Consider the following 20,620-nt stretch of genomic DNA (forward strand, 5'->3'; position numbering starts at 1 on the left):
TAGATTTAGGCTTCTTAAATCCAGTGACTCAAATCTGATGACTTTGGCAAATAATTTCCAGTATCCCTATGACCATCTGCATGTAATATGGTAGTCACAGAGCTATGTAATCTTTAATATTTAATATTTGCTTCAGATCAATTCAACTCTTTTTTAAAAAAATCTGTGGAAAATTCGGGGTTTCACCAGTTTTTTGGTGAATTTTCAGGATCTTCTCAAAGGCTCCTCTTTATTGGCAATCTAGCCAGTCTAATTTTTTGATTTCAAAATGTCATTATTATTATTATTATTATTATTATTATTATTTTTGAGACAGAGTCTTGCTCTGTCACCAGGCTGGAGTGCAGTAGCACAGTCTCGGCTCACTGCAACCTCTGCCTCCTGGGTTCAAGTGATTCTCCCGCTTCAGCCTCCCGAGTAGCTGGGACCACAGGTGCATGCCACCACACCTGGCTAATTTTTGTATTTTTAGTAGAGACGGGGTTTCACCATGTTGGCCAGGCTTGTCTCCATCTCTTGACCTCGTGATCCACCCGCCTAGGCCTCCCAGAGTGCTGGGATTACAGGCATGAGCCACCTCGCCCGGCCCGTCATTATTCATTTAGGTGTGTAGGAAGGCCTGTGTTAGTAATTGAAAAACTCCTAAATGTGTTATCTTTAACATCATCCTAGGATACTGATTTATTGTCACATTCTAATAGTCTTAACTATTTCTAGCATTTTATTCATGCCTTAGAAATATACTGGCGTTGTGGGCTTAGGCAAACTGAAATTTGTGTAGTTTTCTTCTCTGTCATTGAAAAACAAATACCTCTTTAACAAGGGTATTACATGGGTTAATTTCGAGGGAAAGTTCTCCAGAAATGAAAATCAGTGCGATTCTTGTAATTCTTGTTTCCTCAGACCACATGTCTATTTCAGGGAAATAACATTTAGAAATTTAAGGTCTTCTTTGCATAGTAAAGTGATATGAGTCAATTCCTTTTCTTTTTTTTAAGGGAAACATCTGGCTTGTCCTTTTCGGGCATTGTAGGGAATTTTAGCCTCGTGATACTCATTGGGTTTAATTGACATCTTTTAGGTCTGAGAATTCATGAGTTAATCGAGCGGGGATGATTCTGGAGTAGCTCCACTACACTAGTTTACTTTGAACAGCACATCATGATTTTGTTTTTCACAAGGCCCTAAAATAACATTTTGCTTCTTTGTGGGTATAGGAGATAAATCCCCTTTATCTTTCATTCTCATGGAATCCATTTTAGTTGCACTAATGTGCATTAAGAAGTTTCTAAGGCGATGGGAAATGTCAGCAAGAATGAAATTAATTGGGTGGTCATCCCTGAAGGTACATATTTAGGGTTTGGTTCACAGAATTGTCACTTCATCAGCTTGCTTAAAAATAGAAGATTTACTTACTGGTCGGCTTGAGTTGAAAGTAATTTCTTTCCCTCAGGATCACCTTCTTTGACAGAAATTATTTTAAGCCAGCTTCACAATTGATTCACTCTCATTCTGCTGTGACCAAACATGTCTGAATTCCCTATCTTTTAAAAAATATGTAAAAATACATTAAATGTCTTTATAAATTATGTTCCTGCCCAGAACTTTTGTTTGCAGAAGCATTATCTATAGCATGGAATGGGGGTGATATAATCTGCAGGATATTAGTAAGAAAGTAATAAATATGCTATGGCTTTTCCATTCCGTATACCCTAGACTATCTGTAAGAGTGGATAAGAAAAATGTAAAACTTTACGCTGATGTATATCTATTTTATATGGTCCAAAGAAATAGGGGCACCAGTGTTTTTTCCTTTAGACTGTTCTATTTTGGTATTACATTCTTTTTATGTATTTCATTCTCCAGTATAATTTCATCCCCATTATTTTGGGATTTTAATTTGCAATGAGATCTCTTCCTACCTTATGCACTAAATCCCTTCCCAAACGCAGACTGCAGAAGCACCCTAAAGACATAGTACGAAGAATTTAAAGCACTTGAATGATATTCTCTGTTGATTCAAGTGGATGTATGCATGGCAATAAATTCATTTTAATGGATTTAGCGATCTTCTACTCAGCACATACCATTTGGACAAAAGTCAAAGCCCATAAACAACTTAAAATCTTCTTGGTAGATAAGTTATGCAAACTCAGATGCCTTCAGGGGCCAGTCAGGTAACAAATGGTTGACCTACCTGGGTGTAAACAACAGGGAGTGGTGGGGACTATGGAAAACTAAGGACAGACACCGCTTAAAGGAATTCCAATTCAATAATTTGTTAAACCATTGTGTTGGGCAAGCAGAACAGTTTCCTGGGAAGATTCAGCCTGTTGGGTTGGACTTAGTCTGTGGATAGCCAACTTTTCGGCATTCCATTTTTCTATTGCTGTGTGACAAACTTCCCCCAAATTTAGAGTACTGAAACAACAGTAATTATTTATTTTGATCTCTCATTGTCCTGGGGGTCACTAGGCTCAGCTGCATGGTTCTTGTTTGGAGTCTTTCTTTTCTTTCTTTTTTTTGAGACAGAGTCGTGCTGTCACCCAGGCTGGAGTGCACTGGCATGATCTCTGCTCACTGCGACCTCCATCTCCCAGGTTCAAGCGATTCTCCTACCTCAGCCTCCTGAGTAGCTGAGATTATAGGCGCCCACCACCACACTTGGCTAATTTTCATAATTTTAGTAGAGATGGAGTTTCACCATGTTGACCAGGCTGGTTTTGAACTCCTGACTTCAGGTGATCTGCCCACCTCAGCCTCCCAGAACTGTGGGATTACAGGTGTGAGCCACTGTACCTGGCCATTTGTAGTCTTTCATATAGTTACAGTCAGATAGTGGCTGAGGGTGGAGTCATATGGAAGGCTACCTCTCTTACATGTCTAGTGGTTGATGCTGACTGTTGACTAGAATATCTACATACGTCCTCTTCATGTATGTTGGGTTTCTTTACAGCATGTTGATTGATAAAGAAACTTCAAAGAGCAGCTTTCCTGAGAGAGAGGGAGAGAGAAAGGGTGTGCTTTTATGCATCACGGGGAGGTTGTATCACCTTTAATTACCTAGCCTTGGAAGTCACATCATCATTTCTGCTGCATGTTATTCTTTAGAAGTGAGTCATTAAGGCTAGCCCATAATCAGGGGGAGAGGAATTTAGATTCCATCTCTTAATGGGAGGAATGTAAAAAAGTTTGCAAACACATATTAAAACTAGCACATGTAGCCTTACATTAGAGAATAGTAAAACTAAATATATAATAAGCTTGGATGTAATAAAAGAGATACACAAAATGTTTAACAGCTGGTTTGGCATGGGCCCTGAGCAAATAGAAGAAATAACAGCATCAACAACTGGTGGGATCTACTGGTGCAGCTGCTTCATGTCAGCGCTGGGTATTTTCAAGGCTCCAAACATGCCCTAGAGTCAGTAAGAGCCCTATGAGGTCAGGAATGGTAAGATCATGTGTCTGAAATAAGATGTTTTAGTTATTCTTGTTGAAGCTTCAGAAGCCCCATTAAGGTCTAGTTTCAGAGATTGGTTGTTTGATTGGTTCGATTAGTCTGCCTGTGTCTACCAGCAGTTAGGAACCTTTTCCCTGCATGGCCCCTACCTGAATGTTTTAAAAGTGTGTTATTTTAAAGAGAGGGGAGTTGGGAAGGACAGAAGGAGAAGGGAAAAGCTCTAGGAATACACATTATCTTTTGTATATATTATGATTAAGTCCAATGTTATTTAGTACCCAAGGCACCTGGATTTTCCCCTCTTGACCTACAAATTTTGGGTTCTTTGGGTAGTATACTAGTTTCCTGTTGCTATGTAACAAACTCCTACAAACTTAGCAGCTTAAAACAACACAGATTTATTGTCTCACAGTTCTCTACGTCAGAAATCTAGGGTAGCTTGGTGTTTTCTCTGCTTTGGATTGCATAAGGCTAAAATTAGAGTGTCAGCTGGCTGGGCTTTTATGGGCAGACTCTGGGAAGAATCCTCTTCCAAGAGGATTCAGGTTGTTGGCAGAATCCAGTTCTCTGGTTGTAGGGCTAAGGTCTTTACTTCCTCGCTGGCTGTCACCTGGAAGCCAATCTTTGCTCTCAGAGGCCGTTATCCAGTCTTCACACATTGCACCTACATCTGAGAGCCAGCAGCCTGTCAAATCCTTCTCACCCTGGACTTGCCCTGACTTCCTGCTCTGCAGTATCCGCTCCGACTTCCTCTTCTGTTGCATCTCTCTGATTCTAGCCAAACAAGGTTGTCTGCTTTGATGGGCTTGTGATTAGATTGAGCCTTTCTGAATATTCCAGGATAATCTCTCTATTTTAAGGTCCTTAAGCTTAATTATACCTGCAAAGTCCTTCTTACTATGTAATGTAGCATATTTATAGGATCCAGGGATTAGGACTTGGCCATCATTCTGCCTACTACAGGCAGCAAAGTTAGGTCAATAGAGGTGCTTTCCCCTCCCTTGTTTCCTCAGGAAGCTAGGCCAACCAGCAAGTTTATGTTAAACACTAGGGCTTCACTGAAATACCCTAAATTTGAAGGAAAAGAATATGCATTTAATGTAAATATGTCTAGGTTTCAGTTTTGAAAAGACAGGAGGTGCTCTTTCTTGATTTCCAATAATAACTTCAGTATAATATAATGCTTAGGAGAACTAGTTTAAAGTTAGGCAGACCAAACCTTGTACAAGTACATAATGCTCCTAAGTCTCATTATCCTCATCTGTGAAAGGATAGGGCTCATAATTCCTATGTTGCTGTGGGGAAAAAGTGATGAATAGAATGTGCTTAGTGTATAGTAAGTGCCCAATGAATGTTAGTTAATAATAATGATGATAAGAGAATGACATATTCATAGACTTCTTTATAGTTGGGGAGAAGGTATGAGTTTACCAACTAGTATTAACAATTGCATTTCCTATTAGTTTCATATTAACCTGATATAAATTAATTTGTTAGTCTGACATAATTACCCTGTTAGACATAAATGAGTAAAACAATTGTTCTAGAAAGGGATTTATACAAGGTTTTTTTTTTTTTCTTTCTTTCCTTTTTTATTTTTTTAGAGACAGAGTCTCACTATGTTACCCAGTTGGACTCGAACTTCTGGGCTCAGACAGTCCTCTTGCCTCAGCCTCCCAAGTAGCTGGAACTATATTTGTGTGCCACTGCTGGACTTAAGAGTTTATTTTTAGCAGTTTAGCTTAAGATGAATTGCTTGGTTTTATTCATAACAAGCAGTTACTGAAACTCACAACAGTTGGTTTGATGATGGTGAAGCACTAACTTCATTTTGTTTTTTGTTTTTGTTATTTAATTAAAATAATTTTTGTGGGTACGTAGTTGTTGTAAATATTTATGGGGTACATGAAATATTTTGATTCAGGCCTGCATAATCATTACATCATGGAAGATGGGAGCATCCATCCTGTCAAGCATTTGTCCTTTGTGTTACAAATAACCCACTTATACTCTTTCAGTTATTTTAAAATGTACAATTATTGACTATAGTCACCCTGTTGTGCTATCAAATACTAGGTCTTGTTCATTCTTTCTAACTATATATTTTTTGTACCCATTACTCATCTCTTCTTCTCCCCCAGTCCCCTGCTGCCCTTCCCAGCCTCTGGTAACCATCCTTCTACTCTCTATCTCCATGAGTTCAATTGTTTTGGTTTTTAGATCCCACAAATATGTGAGAACATGCAATGTTTGTTTTTCTGTGCCTAGCTTATTTCACTTAACATAATGACCCCTAGTTCCATCCATGTTGTTGCAAATGACAGAATCTCATTCTTTTTATGGCCGAAGAGTACTGCGTTGTGTATAAGCGCCACATTGTCTTTATTCATCTGTCGATGGACACTTAGGTTGCCTCCAAATCTTGGCTATTGTGACCAGTGTTGCAACAAACATGGGAGTGCAGATATCTCTTTAATTATTTTCTTCCCTTTGGGTATATACCCAGCAGTGGGATTCTGGATCATATGGTAGCTCCAGTTTTAGTTTTTAGAGGAACCTCCAAATTGGAGAAGCATAATTTTGAACCCCAATTAAGCAAAATGTTATCTCACCCCAAAATAATTTCATTATTCTCATTAATAGGCCTGTATTAGAAATCACTGTACTCAGCTGGGTGCAGTGGCTCACAGCTGTAATCCCAGAACTTTGGGAGGCCAAGGTGGGTAGATCACTTGAGGTCAGGAGTTTGAGACCAGCCTGGCCAACATACTGAAACCCTGTCTCTGAAAGAAAAAAAAAAAGAGAAATAATTGTACTTGATCACAATTATATTTTTTAAATTTCATCAATAAAATTAATGGACACTTTGGTCTTAAGTACCTGCTTAATATCCTTGATTTTGCCTCTTTGCCTGCAAAGCCTGAAATATTTATGATCTTAACTCTTTACAGAGAAAAATTTGCTGACTGCGGATCCAAGTAAACTATTGTGCATTTAAGATTTGGGTGTAGACTCCTGTTACATAGAAAATATCCTTAAGATGTCCTAATGCAGTGCCTTAATTTTATACCTAAAACCAAACCCCAGGAAAGTAGATGACTCTTCCCACACAACTCAGCTAGTTAGTGATAGAGGCAGTACACTTTCCACTGGAGCAGGCAGATCCTCTGGGTAGCATAGTCGAACTTTATTCATCTTTCTTTAAACGGACCTCTGTGTTGTCACCAATCCAAAACTTTTTGATGGACAGGTGAGAGGTGATGCAGCTTAGAAACACTGTTGTCCAATTAACCCATTGAATAGGGCCTGGAAAATACATAATTGCTGTGTATCCCTTTGCAGGGTAAGCCCTTTAGGTTTTAGAATTTCTCATTAAAACTTTTTCAAAAGCACTGGTGTGCTGACTTTTTGTCTAAGTTAGTAACAATAAATAACAGGGTATGTTAATACATTTTCACTGAGCCATGTTCAATTTAGAATGAGATTGTTCATTGAGCAGTACAGTAACCCTAAACTGAGGGAATAATTTCCCTGCATGTGCAGCCTTCCCATTGTTCCATGGTTATCTGCTAATAAACCCAGCCATGCTGTGTTTGTCTCCTGCCTGTATAATGATGATTACTCTCTGGCATTTGTTTCTTTTTCCACAGGTGGTTTACAAATCCAACGACTGTCAATGCCTTCTACAGCGCATCCACCAACCAGATCCGTGAGTACTGGCTCCTTGCCTCCTTGGTAATGTGGTATAAAATGGAAGGAACTCTTCCGTGACTATGATGGAGGGTAGGGCATTCTGTATTTCCCCCAAAAATGACAGGGTATGCTGGTGAAGGAAGATTGTTTTCCTATCTATGTGCCTAATTTTCCTCACTCCCTTCAGCTTACTAGTTTTTTTTTTTTTTTAAGTTTTATGTCACCATTGATTTAAAAAAACTACAGTAAATTAAACCATAATGAAATTTGCCATGAAAAGGAGCAAGTTTCCACTTTCCTCTCATAATGGCCTTACTGATTTTGTCCATACCATTTTGTTCATTTGTAGGATTGGTGGGGAAAACAGCAGGTAACTGAGCAGGTTGTAGAACTTAAGAGGACCATCTGTATGTAAGAAAGAAGCTTGGAAATATTCTTATAAATGCTAGTATGTTATGTCTTTTTCTACTTATATGTATCACGTACATGCAATTAAAAATGCCATGATAAATTTAAAACTATTATTTTTATTACTTTTTCAAGACAGAGTCTCCCTCTGTCACCTAGGCAGGAGTTCAGTGGTGTGATCCTCGCTCACTGCAACCTCTGCCTCCCAGGTTCAAGTGATTCTCGTGCCTCAGTCTCCTTAGTAGCTGGTACTATAGGTGTGCACCACCATGCCCAGCTAAGTTTTTTTTTATTGTGTTGTATTGTTAGTAGAGATGGGGTTTTACCATGTTGGCCAGGCTGGTCTCAAACTCCTGGCTTCAAGTGATCTTCCAACCTTGGCCTTCCAAAATGTCAGGATTGCAGGCATGAACCACTGCACCTGGCCTTAAAAATTATTAAGATCTGATTGGCATAAATTGAAAGTCTGATGGCATCCAGCCTTGGCAATAAGGACACATACTCACTGCTGGTGGAAAGATAGATTGGCTCATCCACTTTGTAGGGCAATTTGACACTATCTCGAAAAGCTGAAGATGTGTATGCATACCTATGACCATCATCTGTGCTCCTGGAATGTGCTCTAGTGCTGTGATTCTTGAAATATGGTCACTGAACCTGCGGTAATAGCATCATGGGGGATCTTGTTAGAAATGCAAATTCTCAGGCCCCACCTTAGATCTATTGATCACACTTTGGTGGTGGAGCTCAGAAATCTGTTGCAATAAAAACTACAGGTGATTGTAATATATGCTACAGTTTGGGAACCGCTGCTCTAGAAAACTCTTGCCCAAGGCATAAAGAGGCCCGTGTGAAAATGCTCATAACAGTATTATTTATAATAGTAGACAAAGCAAAATAACCTACCTGTTCCTCTGCAGGAAGATGAATCAAATGTAGCATATTCCCACAAAGGAATACCATACAGCAGTGAAAAATGAGCAACATATATCAAAATGGATGAATTTCACAAGTATTAGGTTGTACAGAAAAAACACCTTGGAAAAATATATCAAGTATGATACTGTATGAATGAAGTTGAAAACCATGCAGAACGGTTCTATACATTGTTTGGAGGTCCATCCATTTGTAGTAAGTGTGAAAACATTCATGAGAATGACAAACACCAAATTCTGGTTAGTGGTGGCTTGTCTTGGGGAGAGTGGGCCACCCCTGCTCAAATCCCTACTGGTTTCTCCTCATTTCCCATATGTCTTAATTGGTGGCATGCCCCAAGGCTCAGTCCTTGCACCTTTTCTGTTCTCTCCATCTTTGCTCACTTGCTTGGTGATAACATCTCATCTTATGGTTTTGATCACATTTCTACGGTATTGAATGCAGGGGATGGAATTTACCACCCTTGTTCATACCACTACCATTTCCCAGCTGGATTATGATAATAGCCTCCTCCTTGGCCTTCCTGCTTTTGCTTTACCCACCTTCAGTCTATTCTAAATATATTGTAGCGATTTTAAGATGTTTTACAATCACATTGTGTCACTCTTTTGCATCCCATCTCACTCAGAGGAAGAGCCATTTTGTTTTTGAGATGTAGTTTTACTCTTGTTGCCCAGGCTGGAGTACAATGGCCTGATCTTGGCTCGCCGCAAGCTCTGCCTCCTGGGTTCAAGCAGTTCTCCTGCCTCAGCCTCCCGAGTACCTGGGATTACGGGCATGTGCCACCACACCTGGCTAATTTTGTATTTTTAGTAGAGACGCGGTTTCTCCATGTTGGTCAGGCTGGTCTCAAACTCCCAACCTCAGGTGATCTGCCCGCCTTGGCCTCCCAAAGTGCTGGGATTACAGGCTTGAGCCACCGCACCTGGCTGAGCCAAATTATTTACAATGGCCTTGAGGCTTGTGATCTTTCTGCCTGTGCCTCCTACTACTTTCCCCCTTCCTTCCTCCTCCTATTCTAGCCACGCTGGCCTCCTTTGTGTTTGTAGAGCACATCTGACACACGCTGCTCTTGGGGGGTTTATACCTGAGGTTTGCTTTCTCTTGGAAAACTTCCCCAAGTGACCTGCCAGGTTTATGCTCCCATTTCCTTCAAATCTTTATTCAAAGGCCAGGCCACCTTCTCAGTGAGGCATCCTGCCTTCCCTCTGGCCAGTTGGCCAGTTGGCCAGTCTGTCATGGGTTCTCCATAGTGGCTGTTGTTCCTACAGGACTCTGGGCAGACCGGACAGCCTGAAGGCTGTGGCTGCTCACTACCAGCTGGCACATCTTCTTAGAGCCGCCCTCGTGTGGCCACTATTAGGAATGGCAGTCTCTGCCCGACTTAGAGAAATGAACAGAAAGGAGGAAGACAAGCAGATGGTGGGAATTTTTTATTTATACATTAATTTACATAACCAAGTAAGTTGTTAAATATTTTGAATGTCACTTCTTACTATATAAATATTCATTATCATGAAAGTATCATTGCTTTCTTAAGGTCCTAAATGCCAACTTGAGAACTAAGTTGCATATCTTATATGGGAACTTATGATATGTGAGTTATTAATTATAAGTAATACTTACAATAATTAATATAGTAATTATAATAACATTTAGAATATTAGGTAATAGAAATTGTTTAGATTATTCACCTAAAAACATTTTATTGTCTAATATTTGGTACATGTGAAAGAACATATGTAGCATTTTGGCACATGTAAGTTATAAAGAATTTATGAAAATGTGACAAAATCAATATGTGCCTATGGGAACCTCATCCAATCAGGAACCATCCCTCCCTCTCACCACAGAGGTAACACTCTTGTGATTTGAGTGTTGATTTTTTAAAAATAAAACTTTATTTATATAGATATCCCTAAACAACATGTTTCTTAGTATAATAAAAATGGCATCTTACTGTATGCAATCATAACTGTTTTTTCAGTCAACATGTTTTTAGGATTCGCCCATGTGGCATGTGGTGGTAGGTTGTTTTCATGTTCACTGCTGTATAATATTTCATTTCATGACTGTACCCCCAGATTGTTTATTTTTCTATTGTCTGACCTGTGTGTCCCCGCACCCAGGCTTTTGCTTATGAACAGTGCTGCTCTGCATATTATTGTGAATATTTCTTGAAACAAGTATCTGAGGGTATACACTCAGAAGTGGAATTCCTGGCTGGTAGAAGGAAGTTATCTACCAGATAACATCAGATGTTTCCAAAGCTGGTGTTCTAAAGTCCGGAAGTGTTTCTGTTGTTCCTCATTTTTATCAACTCTCGGCATCAGTAGGCTTAATTTTCAGCAGTCTAGTGAGTGTAAGAGATCAGCTCTTATGCAAGAAAAGCCATTGTTTCTACATTCACTTTAAAATGTCAGTGAAGGCTTACTTCTCCTTGGGGGACTTAAGTGTGTCTAATAATAGTTCCATCTCCAGGGTTCACCCCTGCTCAGCCTTTTTCATGTCTGGGAAGGGCTAATCCTATCAGAGGTTTACTGAGGAAGAAGCCATTTCAGGGTAATGCAGTGGTTTCATGAAAGCTTATGGGCAGAGGGGTTTTTTTAAATGAACAATTTGAAACAGTATTTTAATTAAGAGATTCAAGCTGTTTCTGTTTTCCTAATGACCACTGCTTGCTCTCATTGTAAATTATATTCCCAGGCAAGATGACAAGGAATCCTTTGGGTGACTTTTTTTTTCTCCTCTCTCCTTTCTGATTTTCTGGACTAAAAATTTAGACAGGTGGAGTTTCTTCTTGCACATTTCCCCACTGCGTTTCCTGGGACTTCCCCCACCCTACAACTGCCTTCTTTTTGCTTCACTGAAGAAGTGAAAAATTGAGGTGATTCTCTAAAATGAACGTCTTTATTGATTAGGGGCTGATTCTGACAGCATGTGGCCATCTGTTTAATTGGGTTTTACATCTAAGATGTAACTATACTTAGTAACATGATTTATGACAATTTCATTCAGTTCCCATTATCATTTTCTGATTTATGCCACTTAAATCTGCTTCTGCACACAATAGAGATTTGAGCAGAAAATAGAAAAACCTGTAGTTTACTTTATTTCTTTCAAATCCATGCCTTTGTGTGGAACCCTGTGATTTGTGGCCACGTTTCAATGGTAGATTTTTACAGGGTGGTTATAGCTTCTTATGTTTCTTCCCTTGTCAAGCTGGGTAGCAACGTCTCCAGACGTGGAGCATAGTGTGAAATTATAATGATTTAAATCTGCTGTGTAAGGAGTTATACTCAGTAGCTGTCACAGAATTTAATTGTATTTGAATTAACAAGGTGGTTAAAGAGGAAAACAAGGATCTGTGATGACTGGTGCCTAACCCTAACTTTGTGATAACTGTGACGCTGATCTCGCTGCTTCTCAGAGGGGCAAGGTAAGCACATGGATCGGAGATCCAGTTTGTATGGCCTGAGTTGAGGTTTTTATCCTTCCTGACAACTATTGTCCTGTCTGCCACCTGTTGAGGCTATCTAGCCCTAGGGTTTTAGGGGAGGATTTAATGATATGAATTTGTAAAGTGCCAGCACATTGCCAGGCTCAGGGCTTGTATATTTAAACCTGGCATGCCAGGAATCCCTGTGATAACCATTGTGTCACAGCACAAACAGCAAAATATAAAGATTGGCAGGGGGAATTATTTTAAACTTTTGCCCTCAAGAGACTTTAGGGTGGGTGTGGTGGCTTACGCCTGTAATCCCAGCACTTTGGGAGGCTGAGGCAGGTGGATCGGCTGAGGTTGGGAGTTCGAGACCAGCCTGGCCAACATGGTGAAACCTCATCTCTATGAAAAATATAAAAATTAGGCAGGCATGGTGGCAGGTGCCTGTAATCCTAGCTACTGGGGAGGCTGAGGCAGGAGAATCACTTGAACCCAAAGGGTGGAGGTTGCAGTAAGCTGAGATTGCGCAACTGCAGCCTGGGTGACAGAGTAAGACTGTCTCAAAAAAAAAAAAAAAAAAAAGAGAGAGAGAGATTTTATATATTAAAACAGTATTTTTGAATAAAGCACAACCAATTTGGAAAAGTGTTTGACAGTTTGCTGATATCTCCTATTACCCAGAAATTCCACTCCCAATAAAATAAGCAGATTTTTATGCCCAACAGAAGAAGAGGTAAATGATTGAATCTTACACAACCATGAAAAAATAAACTACTCCACATTATAATATGTAAGTGTGCCACTGAGTAAATGCTGAGTAATAGAAGCCAGGTATAAGACCAAATACTGTTTTGTTTCATGTGTATAAAGTTCAGGAACAGGCAAATAAATCTATATGATAGACGTTAAAAGAATGATTAACTTTGTTGGGGGTATTGACTGAGACGGGGCCTGTGACACATTCTTTATCTTGATCTGAGAGATGGTTACACAGGTGATGCATGAATAAAAACTCACTGTGTTCTATCATTAAGATTTGTGTCTGGGTGGGTAAATGGCTCATGCTTGTAATCCCAACATTTTGGGAGGCCAAGGTGGGAGAATCGCTTTAACTCAGGAGTTCAAGACCAGCCTGGTCAATATAGGAAGCCCCTGTGTCTACAAAAACGAACAACTAAGAATTAGTCAGGTGTGGTGGTGTGCGCATGTAGTCCCAGCTACTCTGGAGGCTAAAGTGGAAGGATTGCTTGCGCCCAGGGGTTTGACGCTGCAGTGAGCTATGATTATGCCACTGTACTCCATCCTGGGTAACAAAGCAAGATCCTGTCTTTAACAACAAGAAAAATTTTATCTCTTTACTGTATGTTAAGTCACACCTCAAAATAAATAGGAACACCCTTCCTTTTCTCCATAAAAATATTTGGAACAGCATATAGTATGCATGGACATCTTGAGCTAATAATAGCTTGCCTCAGGCTAAGTCTCTAGAGGGGTAGACCAGGGATTGGCACACTTTTTCTGTGTATTGCCAGATAGCAATATTTTTGGCTTTGCAAGCCATACTGTCTTTGTTGCAATTTCTCAATTTTGTCATGGCAGTCATAGATAGTTCATAAACCAATAAGCCTGGGTGTGTTCCAGTAAAACTTTATTTACAAAACAGGTGGCAAGGCTGCAGTTTGCCAACCCCTAGAGTAGAGTGCTTTGAGACAATGGGCTCCAGTGTGCCATTGGGGAGAGTTCTCACTCAGCTTCCATGGTTCCTTGGATCTATTCAGGTAGTGGTAGTGGTGGGAAGAGTGAATAGTTCATATTCTGTTTTCATTTCTACTTACATGGATTGGTCTTTAGAATAAAATTCAATTTAAGTATTCAGTATCAAAGCATATTTGAAAAGTGCCTCATTTAAGTATTTAGTTCTTATTTTCATACATCTCAAATCGAATTAAAGAAGTATTTTAAACAGATAAAATCTTGGCTTGAAAACAAGCGTGGCCTAAGGGCTAAAACCAGTGATTTTGTTATCTTTGCTGTTATACACAAAGGATTTTGTTTCCTTAGTTTAATCACAGATATTCTGCTAAAGAAGATAAGCCTTTGTCCAGAGGCTGGGCTTATGCTGGCGTTGAATTATGGAATTAATCTGGAAATCAAACATAGATTTGTTTTGCTGTTAAGGAAATAACGGTGTTTCAAACTGGGAGAATTTCTAATACTTCATTGGCTCTGCCTGAAACCATAAAGTAAAAAACCATAAATTAAAAGCTAAGGTAGCAAATACTCACCTGTGGCTTCTCTTGGAATTTATTGAAATTAAATCTTTGAATTCATTTGATGTTCCACTTTGGGACATGGGAAAATAAGGCTAATATATAGAATTTGGGAATAGTCTTCCATTGTTTTAGAGCTAGAAAGAAACTTAAGTGGTCACCTCATCCAATGTCTCATTACCTAAAAGAGATCCTGATACTCAGACCAATTCTTAGTAATTTTTTTCCACTTATTCACTTGATAAGGCCCCAGTGATTCTCACTTTCTGCTATTCATGCCTCTGTCTAGTTCCCTCCCACACTGAGTAAGGCTTATCACTGTAACTAATAGGATGCTATGGAAATTCTAGACTAGGACTTCTGAGTCTGGGTCATAAAAACATTGTGGGTTTTGTTTTATGGATTGTTCGCTGTGGAGGAAGCCAGCCACCATACTGTGAGTGCACTCAGGCAGTTGACAGGTCCACATGTGAAGGGGCTGAGGCCCCCTGCCAATTAGGAGCACCATGTGAGTGCACCATCTTGGAAGTAGATTCCCCAGTGCAGCCAAGCCTTCAGGTGACTGTGGCCCAGGCTGACATCTTGGCTGCAACCTCACAAGACACTCTGATACAGAACCACCCAAATAAGCTGTTTCCAAATGCCTGACCCAGAGAAATGGGGAGATAGCAACTATGTCTGGGGTTGATTTGTTATACAGCAAGAGGTAACTAATAGCGCTATTATAGCATGCCCAGGTACTAACTGAGTTTGGTAGGAGGGTATATAACATAACATTGTGTGGTGTAGTGGTTAAGGGTGTGAGCTCTGAAGTATGACAGTATGACAGTTTGATATTGAATCCTGGCTTGGCCACTAATAACTTGCACCCTTGGGCAAGTTACTTAACATCTTTAAGTCTCAGTTTAATTATCTGTGAAATGGAGATAATGGTAGTAACCATCCCATAGGGTTGTTATGACGTTAAATGATATTATATATATAATATCTAATGTTATCTAATATATATAATCTAATATATATTATATAATATCTGTTACTATAATATATGAATTATATCTAATATATTATACATTTATAGTTTATAAATTATGCATATGTTATTAATGTATAGTATATATTTGTGTTATGTATCATATATAAAAATTATATAAAATATATATTTTATATATATATATAATATCATTTAATCTTCACAACAACCCTATAGGATGGTGACTACTATTACATACATATAATGCTTGGCATAGAGTATGGTTTATAGTAGGCACTCAATAAATATTAGCTATTAGTCCTTGCTTTTGAGGAGTTGAGAGAGAGAGACTTAGAGGACATCATGTTGAGTGTGGAACAGAAGGGTTTGCAGTAAATTCTGGGAGCCACAGTGGAGGATTAATTAAACCTAGGGGAGTCAAGATTGGATTCCCAATGAAAGTGATGTTTGAGTGGACTTTGAAAAGGAAAAGAAATTTCTCTGGGCAGAGAAGGCTTTGAGGGTTAGGACATGCAGGAAGAAGCACTGTTTGGTGCAAAGGCAGCAGATATGGCAGAACATAGCACAGGAACAGACTGTGAGATGGCCACAATTGCTGTGGGACAGCTTGCACTAGTGGAAGAGAGAGCAAAGGGAATGATGGGAGATGATATGTGGAAGGAGGGCTTTGTGGGTCATGTCAAAGAACAGGCCAGAGGGAGCTGGTATAGTGTTTATGGGAGGAGGCAAATAATTTAATTTCTGTATTAGTCTGTTTTCAGGCTGCTAATAAAAACTTACCTGAGATTGGGTAATTTATAAAGGAAAGAGATTTAATGGACTCACAGTTTCACATGGCTGGGGAGGCATCACAATCATGGCGAAAGGCAAAGGGGGAGCAAAGGCACGTCTTACATGGTGGCAGGCAATACAGTGTGTGCAGGGGAACTCTCCTTTATGAAACCATCATATCTTGTGAGATGTATTCACTATCATGAGAACAGCATGGGAACCTGTACCCATGGTTTAGTTACCTCCCACTGGGTCCCTCCCACAACATGTGGGAATTACCAGAGCTACAATTCAAGATGAGATTTGGGTGGGGACACAGCCAAACCATATCAGCTTCCTTAATCCTTGTATGAAAGATCATGGCCTGGAAAAGGACAGATTGCAGCCACTAAGACCAGTTAGGAGTTTTGCAAATGGCTCAAGAGAAGGATGGGGAGGGCCTAAACTTAGGCAGTGACAAGTGTGAGGAGGAGTAGGAAATAGATAAATCAAATCCCAGGAGATCATTCTCTTATAACTGCATAGTGATAATACAGATAGCACAGTGGTCCTCCCTTATCCATGGTTTTGCTTTTCATTGTTTCAGTTACCCATGGGCAACCAAGGTCTGAAAATATTCAGTGGAAAATGCCAGAAGTAAACAATTTCTAACTTTTAAAATGTGTGGCATTCTGAGTAGCACGATGAAATCTCTTGCCATCTAGCTCTGTCCCGCTTGGGACATGAATCATCTCTTTGTCCAGTGTATCCACACTGTATACGCTACTTGCCTGTTAGTCACTTAGTAGCTGTCTCAGTTATCAGATCAACTGTCACAGTGCTTGTGCTCAAGTAACTCTATGTTACTTAATAATGGCCCCAAAGCAAAAGAGTAGTGATGCTGGCAATTCAGGTATGCCAAAGAAAAGCTTCCTTTCTGTGCTAAGGTGAAAGTTCTCCACTTAAGGAAAGAAAAAAAGTCATATATTGAGATTGCTAAAATCTACAGTAAGAACAAATCTTCTATACCTGAACCTGTAGAGGAAAAAGAAATTTGTGCATTGCGTGCATGTGTGTATATTAGTTTGGTACTATCTGAGGTTTCAGGTGTCCACCAGGGGTCTTAGAACATACCCCCCCAAGGACAAGGGGGGAGTACTGTAATTTTCTAACTTTTCCACTAAGGCTTTAAAGGACTTCCATCAAATGGAGATTATAATTGTTCTTTGCAGCTACCTTTTGCCGAGGAACCATTAATATGCCAAGCATTATGCCAGGTATTTTAATGTATGTTATCGCTAATCTTCATAAGAGTTCTATAAACTTGGTATTATGGTCTCATTTTACAGAAAAAGGAAACTGAAGCTCAGACAGGTGAAGTAGCTTGCCAAAGACTGCACTAGCAAATCGCAGAGCTCGAAGTATAACCCAGCTTATCTGAGTGCATCCTGTTTATTGTCACACTACACTGTTCAAAACTGGATAGGAAATGTGAGAATTACAGTCATGTGATAGGGTGGGTGCAGTGGCTCACACCTGTAATCCCAGCAATTTGGGAGACCAAGGTGGGCGGATCACTTGAGGCCAGGAGTTCAAGACCAGTCTGGCCAACATGGGGAAACCCTGTCTCTACTAAAAATACAAAAATTAGCTGAGCGTGGTGCCTGGTGCCTGTAGTCCCAGCTACTCGGGAGGCTGAAGCACGAGAATCACTTGAACATGGGAGGTGGGGGTTGCAGTGAGCTCAGATTGCGCCACTGTACTCCAGTCTGAGTGACAGAGCGAGACTCTGTCTCAAATAAATAAATAAATAAGCCATGAGATGATGAACACACTCTGAAAAGTTTAAATGTATGATATAAATGTGTTAGTCATTATTATATCATCTCCTCACCTATGTTGCTCTTTCACTAGTTGGGGGATTGTTTCCATTCTGGTATGGAAACAAGATACTATAGAATGTAGGGCAGCCAGGAGGTGAGGGTGAGAAGGTTAGATGGTCCCTATGTCCTGCTGATTTCATGTCCAAAAGGGTGATGGCATCGAGCAGTTCATTATTACCTCTTCTAAGAGTGCTGTTCTTCTTTAAGACTTTTGGCTAAGGCTGTGATCTCCTTGGGTCTTTAGCTTATGGGAAGAGTAGAGGAGGGGTTATTACATAAGCTAGTTTAAAAAGCATATTTAGATATACTCCCTCAAAAGTTTTACCTTCCAAAATTTACACTGGGATTTAAAACCTTTTGTTAAGTTAGCTGAAGTAAAGTCATGAACAAACTTCGAATAGTTTGCAAAACTGACAGATGATGCCGTTAACAAGGTTGTGGAACACCTGCTACAACTTTTTTTTTTTTTTTTTTTTTTTTTTTTTTTTTTTTTTTTTTTTTTAGCATGGAGTGGGATGGAGTTTCACCCTGTCACCCAGGCTGGAGTGCAATGGCCCGATCTTGGCTCACTGCAATCTCTGCCTGCCAGGTTCAAGTGATTCTCCTGCCTCAGCCTCCTGAGTAGCTGGGACGACAGGTGCTTGCCACCACAACTGGCTATTTTTTAAAAATATATTTTTAGCAAAAACAGGATTTCACCATGTTGGCCAGGCTTCTCCTGACCTCAAGTGATCCCCTGCTTCAGCCTCCCAAAGTGCTGGGATTACAGATGTGAGCCACCACGCCCGGCCCTGCTACACCTGTTTTAAGGCATTCTTGTCCTGGTTTAGTTGAGGAATTTGGAGGTCCTGATACAGCCCCCCCAGTTTCTGAAGCCTAACTAAGGAGGTGTCTGAGAATGGTGTTCTGGGTAGTATCATGGGAACACAAAGGTAGCCTCATCTGGAAAGCTCTGCAGTCTCTTGGGATTCCTGTTATCATAGTAAGTCCCAGAACGAATGCCTATAAGGATGCATTTACTACTTGCAGAGTATTTCTAAATGCTGTTTTCAGACCTAGTGCATGGGGCAGGCTGGCTGCAGGGCTGGTAGTAGGAAAGCATGAAATGATTATCAGAGTCGACCTGATTAAAGACAGGGTGTGACTGTTGAGTGGGGCACTCACTGGCAACTACCTGGATGTAAGTAAGCCAGGATGAGGTGAGCATAGGAACCTAAAAACCAGCCATGGGAACAGGAGACAGGAAGTCAGGGAGAAATCTCATTAATTTACCTTGATGGTCACAATCTCATTTGTCTTTTCTTTAAAAAAATCAATTGTCTTTTACCGTTATTACAAAAGTAGTTCATATTTATTGTAGGAAATCTAAAAAAATTTTAGGTGAGCTAAAAATACCATTTAAAGATAGTCATGGTTAATACTTTTGTTGAATACCACTCAAATGTTTGTTTATCTACAAATATTTTACAATTTACGGATTCATCCAATAGTATTACTTTTTCCCCAATGAACATTGGAATGTGAATATTTTTCCATGTGTTGCACATTCTTCTAAGTCATTGAGTATAGCATTCAACTGAGAAAACACCTTATTTAATTACTTCCCAATGGACATTTAGGCTGTTTCCCTATTGTTAACCCTCTGTGTTAAGTTTTGTGGTTAAGTTTTTGTCTAAATCTGAGACTATTTCTCTAAATTCCTAAAAGTGGAGGAATTGCTGTATCAAATGGTATCCCCCATTTGAGGGTTTTGAAATGCATCTTGCCAAACTTCTGTAGAGAAAGCAGTACCAATTTGTCTTTCCACTAACAGATGAGATGGTTTAACCTTTAATGAGTTGCATCTTAAAGATGCTGTTGGAGGAAATGAATAGACTCAGTTTTTTGTCTAATTGATATGGGGAAAATGTTAGTCACATTTCATTCTTGAGATCATTATTGCATAACTAGATACGGTTCAGTGAACCCACATAAACATTTGTTGAGTACCTACCATGCTCCTAGTCCTGGGCTGAATATCCCTGCTGCTAGTATCAGTTTCAGATACTTAGTACAGCAATTGATAAATGAGAGGACCTGTTGGAATATATGTAGAATATGAGACACTGAGCTTCATAGTAGAAGGAAATTAGTGTTTTATCTGCCAGATGCTGAACTGTAGCAGTGGTTCTCAAAGTCTGGTCCCTGGATCATCAGCATTCCTTATGATAGATGGGCATTATCTAGACCTACCTGCTGAATCAGACTCTGGGATTTGGGTCCAGCAATTTATGTTTTAACAAGATCTTAGCTACCAAACTTCTGTAAGATGCCAAAGATTGAGAACCACTGAGCTATAACAACGCAGCAAATGCAAAAGAGGTTAGACTTGTTGGGTAAAGGTGGGGTAACTAACTTCTCCTGGTTTGCCTGGGACCATCCCAGTTTTAGCACAGAAAGTCCTGCATCCCAGGAGCCGCTTCTGTCCCAGCTAGACAGGGATGGTTGGTCATCCTGGTAAAGGGTGCAGGGCTGAAGGGAGGTTCCTTTGTTGCAGCCTAAAGATAATTATGGCAGAAAAAAAATAGAAGGGCCAGCAGAGAAGGTTTCGAGATGGAGAGCAGATTTCAGAAGCTGCTTTCTGCTTGTCAGCTCTAGGCTGATAGATGTGGTGGCAGGAGGTTACCTGCAGGAAGCCAGCAGATGGCTAAGGCATCTTGCTGAATCCCTTGACAGGAGTCACAGCTGTTAGAACTTGATACTTTCTGGAAAGGGGAAGGTTGGCATTCACCAAACTAC

At 39.9% G+C, this 20,620-nt stretch overlaps 1 protein-coding gene across 1 annotated transcript in view; it reads left to right on the forward strand.

Moving 5' to 3' along the window:
• The window catches only part of PHEX (phosphate regulating endopeptidase X-linked), a 220,919-nt gene that overhangs the window by 166,462 nt on the left and 33,837 nt on the right, over positions 1–20,620 (forward strand). The window contains exon 15 of the mRNA XM_003924097.4: positions 7,114–7,172. Coding sequence (XP_003924146.1) covers positions 7,114–7,172 — 59 coding nt within the window. The remainder of the gene's footprint in view (positions 1–7,113; positions 7,173–20,620) is intronic.

This window comes from Saimiri boliviensis, chromosome X (assembly GCF_048565385.1).
Source record: "Saimiri boliviensis isolate mSaiBol1 chromosome X, mSaiBol1.pri, whole genome shotgun sequence".
Taxonomy (NCBI): domain Eukaryota; kingdom Metazoa; phylum Chordata; class Mammalia; order Primates; family Cebidae; genus Saimiri; species Saimiri boliviensis.